We start from the raw sequence: 8336 nt of genomic DNA on the forward strand, positions 1-8336 counted from the left end.
ATCGGATTAACCAATTACCTTTCAGTTTGTATTTCGCCTTGCGGATGGCCGCTAGCTTGATTTGCGCCTCTTCTAGCTCCCGCTGTTTTCTGCAGACTTCGGTTTGTGCGTCGATTTCCTGCGCGATTCCGCCCACCATTCGCCGGCTGATCACCAGGTACCTGCAAGTAATCGGGTTACCATCAAGAACTCTGCGCGGATTTTTAGCTTACTTTTCCTCTTCAACTTGCTTGGCTTGTTGTGCGGCGGTCACTAGATTGTCAGTGGATTTGATGACGGCATTTCCAGCCGCGTGTAGTCTTCTGGTGGCCTCAGTGTCACCCTCAGCCTTCACTTTGCAAGCCACTAAGAGGTGGGCAGTGGAACTTGCCACTTGTTTCGCGGCCGCAATCAGTTTGTCTTCGCTAGCCAAACCTGCGAAATGAATTTGATAAATTCTAACTCAAAGAAAACCACTAGTTTTGGGCTAACAAAACACTTTATAATTTGACAATGTTAGTGCGGGTAAATCAATTAAAAGGTTTTTTTTTTATTTAAGCGAACAGATAATATTTGATCAGTAAATGTATCCTGATTGCAGATATTATCTGTCCGCTTAGGTCACTGAAAAAAACGTTTTACTTTATAGCATGGTTTCTTAAAGCGAACTTTGCGAAGACATGTGAAAAACAAACAGTTTTGTAATTTGTTCATATTGGCATTGTTCCGTCCAATGCTACTATGACGTCGCGCAACTACCCTATTTAATGCAACCGGCAACTCTGCAATTTATATAAGTCATTTCGCATTGAAAGAAGGTCGTTGCTCTGGTCTGCTATAAAATGGAAAATTTTGCGAAAAATCATTCGAAATCAGTGAAAATTGTGTATAATTGAAAAGTGCGGAAATTCCTCATCATTCCGATACTAAAATCGCAGCTACAACGGTGTTTTCGGATGCATTAAGTGAATTTAAATGTTTCATGTGACGTTTGGACACTATGTCGGGAGTCTTGTGTCGGTGCCCATTTGAAATTCACTTTTTGCGGATTCATAGATCATTGGAGCGTTCTTCCCGACAGGAAAACTGTATAAACAATTGGTAAGTGCCATTCAACATTATTCCCTAATTTTCATTGTATTCAGTATGTCGTATCTGCAACGTTGCCATATACCGACTTGCGTGCACTTGCTGGGTGCACTCAATCGAAAATTTAAACTTACCGACCTTAGTATATTGACACACTCCAGTGGTTATTTAGTTTTAATCCTTTCATCAAATAAAAGAAATAAATTCTCAAAATCAACATACCTTGGACTAAAGCATTGGCGCTCTCTACCAAACTGTGAGTGGCTGCGGCCACCATTCTGGCAGCTGAAATAAGCCCCTCCGACCATTGACCATCGTCGGACGAAGAAATAGGGTACCTTAAACACAACGCTTGTACCTCATGCAGTGGCAAACAGCAGCATTCGTGCTTACCGGGTCATTTTGCCACTATCAATCAGCTCCCGCTGCGCGGCACTGGCTGCCTTAATCAGGGCTGAAGTTGCGGTGGTGATAGATTTGGCCGCTTCCAGGATCATTTCGTCGAAGTTCATGAACTCCATGTTGGGGTCTTGGACCTGTGAACATAGAAAGACCTATGTAGAGTTGCTGATCACGATTGTGGACTTCAATCAGAACCCTTGCTCGGAAGATAAATAAAAGGCTGTGGTCGTTCGGAGCATCATCTCTATAATAATATGTTTGACTCCTGGGTGCTTTCGAATCGACAACCAAGAATATCAAACATATCTTATAGCGATTGCAAAAGGGCGCCAGCGCTGCTGAAAGAAAAACCATCCACCATGCAGGTTCTCACCTTAATATTCTGCCTGGGGCGAAGATTGGCCAGCTTTTCAGCGGCTGCATCTATAGAGGCGGCAGCGCCGAGCAGCTCTTTTTCCGCTATCACTGTTGGATCGTTAGGATCCACCCAATCAGAGCCTATAAAGGCAAATGATTGCAACCAGCAACTGGGCAACTGCCGAAAGTGTTACCTTTGAGACGTTTGGCCAAGTTGACCAGCTCTGTAACGGAATGCGCGATTTTCCGCGAAATGATGGGCAAAGTCTGCTTCATGTCGGCTGCGCCGTTGCCGTCGAGGATCGCTATGAGAAGTTGCCTGAAGTCTTTCGCGCAGTCATGTCCGGCTCGCAGTGTGTCCTCTCGAAGCTCGTTGGTTTCGGCCAAGTTATAGGCCGCACTCTTGCATGTGATCAACATGTCGGAGATGGCTTTCCGGGACATGTTCGCAGCAGCTGAACAGTGGAAAGTTGAGGAATCCACCGATTAGAGACTCGATTCAAACTTTACCAATAATATCGTCCTGCTTGTTGCTGATGCCTGCCGACACGGACTTGGCAGTGGCGTTTGTGATACTTTTCGTGCATCGGATCAGGTCCTCAACTGTGACGTTCGGCTTACAGCCCTCACTGGAGTAAAGCGTCTGAAACTGAAACATCAGCAAACTCCTTAGACAGCAACAATTGGGGCAACTTTACCCTCATTTCCTGGCCGATGGCTTCCACGGTCGACTCCAGAGCCCTCGTGCCTCGAGTGTGTTCGTCTTCAACCGCCTTCACTGTTTTGAGCAGCGACGTCACGTTGGTCACCATTATCTGCAAGAAACACACAGATTCACATCAGAACAACAACTACATGATGTGGCATGCTTTTAGAGACACACACCTAAAACAGTCTACAAAGCTGAAAGAGAATCGGGTTAGGAAACAGAACAGACAAATAAACGGACAAGTATAGTCGGAAACCACAAAAAACACAACCCGAGCAGTAGCAAGTTCAGTTGTAGGGGGCGAACTGAAGTTGCTGGTGCACATCGGAAGGCACTTACCGTCAAGACAATGGGCTGAGAAATAATTTAAGTTGCAAAATCGGGCAAACTACGCTGTTTATTGGATAACATTAGTAAAAGGTAAACTTTCCGATAAGTAACGATTATTGAAGCGGTAAAAAAATAAAAAAAACCTTTTAAGTATTTAACTGAAAACTTTGAAGGATTTTAAAACGCTAAATTATACGAATAGTTTTCCGGGGATTTTCCTGATGTTACGAAGCAAAAACGAGACACTGGCCGATATCGGATTGCAAATTTTCCGGCTCGGTGCAACTCTCAGAGTTGACGTTCTCCTTGCTGTCGCTCAGCAAGCGGAGCAGCTCGTCCTCCTGATCCGAAATCCACCAATCGGTGTCTGAGTCGAGTACCTGGTCAACCAATCAAAACATGTACGTTAGTCCGGCACCCTGGCGAGTCAGCGTCGACATGGACTTCAAATAATCAATCGACATGTTTTGATTGATTTCGGATTGTGGGGCCAATTGGTTCGTTACTGGTGCGTTTTATTTCTTTTTTGGTAAATAGTAAAGGTGATTGATTATTATTTAAAGTCCACCACAATGTGTTGCGTTAGTGCTCAGGTTAGTCAGTACGCAAGTGGATGTGTTAGAGCGACCACACTGCAGGCGGTTGTTGGTCCGAATCTAGATTAATGTCTCCTCTTCATGCCGATGTTAAGGAAATGGAACGTAGCTGATCACACTCAAAGGTTCTAAAAAATCAACGATGTCACCAAAAACTTAATTACTTGCCACCAAGTTTGATGTTGGTTTTGGTCAAAACTTGCCAGCTTCAAGTCAGAGCGTGCAAAGTGCAATTTGAAAATAAGAGTTAACGAAGCAAACAGGCAATATTACTGGAAAAAATCAGACTATTAGCAACACTCTTAAGTAAAGGCAAATCAAACGTGAAAAAGCTTTATTAAAACTACTATACAACCGAGCTAAGTTAGCACAAAAATTTTGAAAGAATGGATTTTACCTTGGCGCTGTCTTTCAAGTGAGCCATGGCGGGGTCGTTGATTGGCTTGCCGCTGGCCGCTTTAGTGGCATGAATCAGGTCCCCAAGTGCGCTGGCCACGTCCCTCACCGCATTGATCAGCATCACCTGCGAGTCTGGATTGTCCGAGCCCAGACTGGCCGCTCCGAACTTTACCACTTCAGCCAGTTGAACTGGAATAAAAACCAACTTTATAGACTACTACTCTCAGAGCAGCGTTAGTTTGACCTACCGATTGTCGCCACAGAGTTCTGGGCGGCAACAGCGAGTTGTTCCTGAGAACTGGCGGCGCCTGCTACCAACGTCTTTGTATCCTCCACCAGAGCCTTGGCAGTTTTCAGGATATTCTCGCGATGGTCCGCGAATGATTCGTTCTCGTTGTCCGGGTTTAGGTTGCCGGCAGTGGCAAACATGATAGTGGTCTCCAAGTCGCCAATGATGCCCGATACGGTCGACGCGGCATTGATGCAGGCCTGCGTGCCTATAGAGCCGATTATTTTCGAGAATTCGGACGGTTTTGGGTGGACACTCACCTCGCGAGCCGCTCTGCAGGGTCGCCAGCACAGTAGCAACCTTTTCAATGACAGTTCGAGAGCAATCGCCCAATTCACGAAGACTGACGTCGTCCTTGCTGATCAAGCACTGGCCACTGGATTGGACAAGATCCACACAAGCCGCCCCCAGTTGCTGGACAATCTAAAAACGCCGCGATGGAATTAGAGTTACAAGCGCTAGGTTAGTGAGGGTAACTTCTACCTCTTTAAGTCTGATGCCGACTTCGCCGTTGGTGGCCGCCGCTGCTGCTCCCACACTATCATTGGCTAGCTGAGTGTACTTGTGCGCCAACTGGGCACTCAATGTGGCCAGCTGTTGACTGTCTGTAGCCGCCTTTGTGGCCATTTCCCCTGGAAACGCCAAAGTGCCAACACGTGAAAGGACTTAGCCAACCGACTGCGCCTACCTGATATCTTAGCGATGTCTTTGGCGCACTCCACCATCCTAGTCTGATAGTCCACGTAGTTGTCGCTGTCGGAAATGATCAGCGACGCTCTATGATCGGCAAGCCTCGTCATCGCCCTGGTCAGATTCTCCATTACTCCGGACACAATGCCGCTTTGGGTCGAAATGATCTCCAACGATTGGAGCAACTCCTGGACGGCGATTCTGGTCAGATCGGCCGTCTCGTCAATGTCCTGGTGCAGGTTTTTCGCCTGCGGGTTGCCGCCGCAATCCTTCGTGCAGTAGACGAACTGTAGCGCGCTTTCCGTCACTGACTTGGCCTGATTGAGCAGTTGCTCCTGCTGCTTGGAGTTGGTCATGTTGGAGGCGGCGCCAATACTGCTCTGCACCAACGGCTCGAAGTACTGGATCATTTGGTTGACGGTGTGCCCGATGTTTTCCGCTTCAAACTTGGCGGCGTGGCGTAAAGGCTCGATGGTGTCTGTTAGGCCGGCCGCCGATCTAAACAACAACGAATTAGAATCAGCCTGCTTTGCCAGACAGCCAATTACCTTTCGACTTGTTGGCTGAATATGGGCAAAGTAGCGGTTTTTCGCGGCTGCAACGACTGGGACACTGCGTCCATGTAGGCCGCGTCCAGAGTTTTCAAGTGATTGCTCAGGATCAGGGCGGCTTGTTCGCATTCGTTCCCCCCGGGTGCTTCCGTCCTACATCGCAAAGACATTGAATGAAATTGTACATACTTTCCTGACTGTTTCAATTCCAAATCAACGTATTTTAATTGATAATTAGAGACAATAAATGACTGAAGCCCAGGAATTGATTTTGATTTGGAATTGAATGAAATGCCAAAAACAGAACCCAGTAATCCCACCTGATGTTCACGACCAGCTGCTTCATGGAGTCGGAAACATCCCTGGAACACTTGGCGAACTGCTGCCACGTGGACGGATCCTTTGGCATCACGATCAGATTTTTGGCGGCCGAAATCACTGAGCAGGAACTGTCGATCAAGCGGTTGCCGGCGCCGACAATCGGCTTTTGCGCCTCCCTGGCCTGTGGGGATATTTTGGCTGGGATCGTTACAAACTCGCTCGAGCTGGCGTAGACGCACAGGTCCTCAACAGCGTCTGGAAAAGTTCAGTAAAATGTGACTTGGCGAACAGACGGGCATTTTTGCAACTTGCCTAATAAAGGCCTAGTGGCTTCTGCGCAACGTCGTCGGTTCTCCTCGCTGTACTCGTTGTCGAGGGCCTTGATTTCCTTGACCAGCGCCGAAGTGGAGTTGGCCACCGCTTTGGCGCTCTGCACGAATTGCCGTTTAGCCACTGGGTTGGTCGTCTTGAAGCTGGCGCCTCTGGAATCCAACTAATGTACCAACTGTCGATGATTAATGCAAGCACTGAGCTACCTGCAAGAGTTGCAAAGCGCGCTCGTATGCTTGGCAATAACAGTGGCGGCTTCAAGAACCTGCTTCTGGGGGCTGGCGCTGCTCGTCAGGGCCTCGCAGCCCTTGCGGATGGCTTGCGAAGCTCTAGCAAACTGCGCTTGGTCCACTAAGCCGGGTCTCCCGGCGATGGAAGAACTGTCGGACACCCCTACCTGAAAAAATCCCCGGTTTGATCACATACCTTTTGCACGGGGAAGCTGCTTACCAAATAGGCGGTCTGCGCCGACGTCTCCACCAGGGAGCAGATGGCACTGCTGAAACTTCGAATGTGATCAGCGAACTTTTCGTGCTCAGACAGCCGGGCGGTGTTGGTCATGCCGGTAAGGGCGTCGCCTAGCACCTTGCTCTTCTCAATCACGCAGTCCAACGACTCGAAGTATGAGCAGTCGTTGATCGGCTCGCTGGGCTTTTCCAGAAGGTAGCGCATCGCCTGGATTTTCCGGATGGCGTTGTCGCACTCCGTTTGCCCCGGCGCTGCTGATGTGCAAACGTTCACCAGGTGGTTGATGCTGTCGGTGACCGCTCTGGAAAGGCAGCGGAGTGAGCAAATGATCCCAACTGACCCAAAGCGTACGTACCGCGCAGCTGCTGCCAGCTGATTTTTGCCGTTAGGCAAGTTAGGGTCAGCGGAAAGCGACTTGGCCGTGGTCAGCAAGGCGCTGGATGAGGTGGAGACGCTTTTCAGCGAATGGATCATCTCGCCGCGAACTTGCGGCTCGTTGGTCTCTCCCGCCATCTCCATGGAGACCTGCAAGAGGTCATGGAAGGCCGACGAGAAGTCCTTGGAGGACGAAGCCAGTTGAACCTGAAAATTATTTCTGTTTGTTACGGGCTCAACTCAAAGAAATCTGGAAATTCTTACCGGGTTGTGGACAGAGTGCACAACGCCGGCGCTGGCCTGGTCCAGATTGGCGGCCGCCGTGTTGAGTTCCTGCTGTAACTCTCTGTAAGACTTGTTGGTCGGAGGAAACTGGCCGGTTTCCAGAGTGGAACTCCATTCTACAACCAAAGGCAGTGAAACAACTGCGAACGTTTGGAGGCGCGCTAAGTTACCGATGATGTTAGTGATGGCGGCGTCGACATCCTTTTGCCCGGGCAGACACCCGATGCTGCGTTGCAAAGCAGCATTCACTTTCTTGGCCGTTTTGTGCAAGGTGGGCGTCGTGTCCACCACGTGCAAACTGCGCAAAGATTCGTCCAAAAGCCGGGCAGAGTTGCCCAGCACGTCTTGACCGGCGTGGATTATTTTCCGCTGCAAATCCGGATTATCGCTCGTTGCAGCGATGCAGCGCACCGCACCCGTGAAGTTGCGTAAACTGTGCGCAGTGTCTCTGGCTGCCTGTTGGTTGTACATCTCGTTGCCTTGGGCGGTCGCGCTCAGCAATTGAGCCACCTGAAATATCAAACATGTTGTCAATATCAGTTAAAACGTGCTTGGAACTGCGATGTTTTACTAGGACCTAATGAAAAACGATACATACGCCTTGGCCGACCACTTTGGTGCTGGCTATGAGCAGTTGGGCGCCCTTTTCCGCAGAATCGCCCGGCAATGGGCGCAGTCGGTGGGCCTCGACAGCGCGCTCGAACTCGCGCAGCTCCTCCTGCAGGTCCTCGATCAGCTGGGAGGGGCCATCAAGCCCGGAGCCTACAAACCGGGTCAGAGTGAAATTTGTTCTCTAATGCCCGTTTTCTCAACATTTGCCCTTATTGGTTCCATAACTATATAGTGGATAAAGTTATAAGACTGATAAGATTTTATGGGTTTCCGAACGGTGACAGACAAAGTTATATCGAGCTTATAACAATCCGTTGGATAAGTACCTTTTTAATTCGACCGACAGAGGGAACTGCTTGATAGGGTATGTTCCATTTTTGACTAGTAGTACGGAAGGTGCGAAATACCGGTAAAAAAGAAGCGGTTAGGAAAGAACTTTCACTTTTGTGCATCGCAAGGTAGATGACGCCACAAAAAAACTCATTTTGATCGGTCGGTAAACATATGGTTTGAAGATGTTTCAAAAAACAGCCACAGATTTGATGTAAAAGCTC

At 48.7% G+C, this 8336-nt stretch overlaps 3 protein-coding genes across 9 annotated transcripts in view; 2 read left to right on the forward strand and 1 right to left on the reverse strand.

The window, feature by feature from the left end:
• LOC109534156 (dimethyladenosine transferase 1, mitochondrial) overlaps positions 1–8336 on the forward strand; it is a 179795-nt gene that overhangs the window by 15173 nt on the left and 156286 nt on the right. The gene's annotated exons all lie outside the window — the stretch shown is intronic.
• The window catches only part of LOC109534106 (elongation factor Tu), a 37604-nt gene that overhangs the window by 5556 nt on the left and 23712 nt on the right, over positions 1–8336 (forward strand). The window lies entirely within an intron of this gene.
• The window catches only part of LOC109534105 (talin-1), a 26541-nt gene that overhangs the window by 3379 nt on the left and 14826 nt on the right, over positions 1–8336 (reverse strand). For 5 of the 7 annotated variants that reach the window (XM_048667535.1, XM_048667534.1, XM_048667536.1 and 2 more), the window contains exons 18-39: positions 7769–7932; positions 7341–7680; positions 7150–7286; positions 6866–7092; positions 6493–6811; positions 6249–6439; positions 6025–6194; positions 5712–5967; positions 5389–5544; positions 4839–5338; positions 4634–4782; positions 4411–4573; positions 4110–4358; positions 3860–4050; positions 2526–2642; positions 2338–2470; positions 2022–2282; positions 1844–1968; positions 1462–1604; positions 1291–1406; positions 213–414; positions 19–161 (exon numbers count right to left, since the gene is read on the reverse strand). In XM_048667535.1, coding sequence (XP_048523492.1) covers positions 19–161; positions 213–414; positions 1291–1406; positions 1462–1604; positions 1844–1968; positions 2022–2282; positions 2338–2470; positions 2526–2642; positions 3860–4050; positions 4110–4358; positions 4411–4573; positions 4634–4782; positions 4839–5338; positions 5389–5544; positions 5712–5967; positions 6025–6194; positions 6249–6439; positions 6493–6811; positions 6866–7092; positions 7150–7286; positions 7341–7680; positions 7769–7932 — 4452 coding nt within the window. Of the gene's footprint in view, positions 1–18; positions 162–212; positions 415–1290; positions 1407–1461; positions 1605–1843; positions 1969–2021; positions 2283–2337; positions 2471–2525; positions 2643–2915; positions 3247–3630; positions 3735–3859; positions 4051–4109; positions 4359–4410; positions 4574–4633; positions 4783–4838; positions 5339–5388; positions 5545–5711; positions 5968–6024; positions 6195–6248; positions 6440–6492; positions 6812–6865; positions 7093–7149; positions 7287–7340; positions 7681–7768; positions 7933–8336 lie in introns of those variants that run through there. The other 2 variants (XM_048667539.1, XM_048667540.1) reach the window with 2 other exon arrangements.

Source organism: Dendroctonus ponderosae, unplaced genomic scaffold (genome assembly GCF_020466585.1).
Source record: "Dendroctonus ponderosae isolate FM_Combo_2020 unplaced genomic scaffold, Dpon_F_20191213v2 Dpon_F_20191213_6, whole genome shotgun sequence".
Taxonomy (NCBI): domain Eukaryota; kingdom Metazoa; phylum Arthropoda; class Insecta; order Coleoptera; family Curculionidae; genus Dendroctonus; species Dendroctonus ponderosae.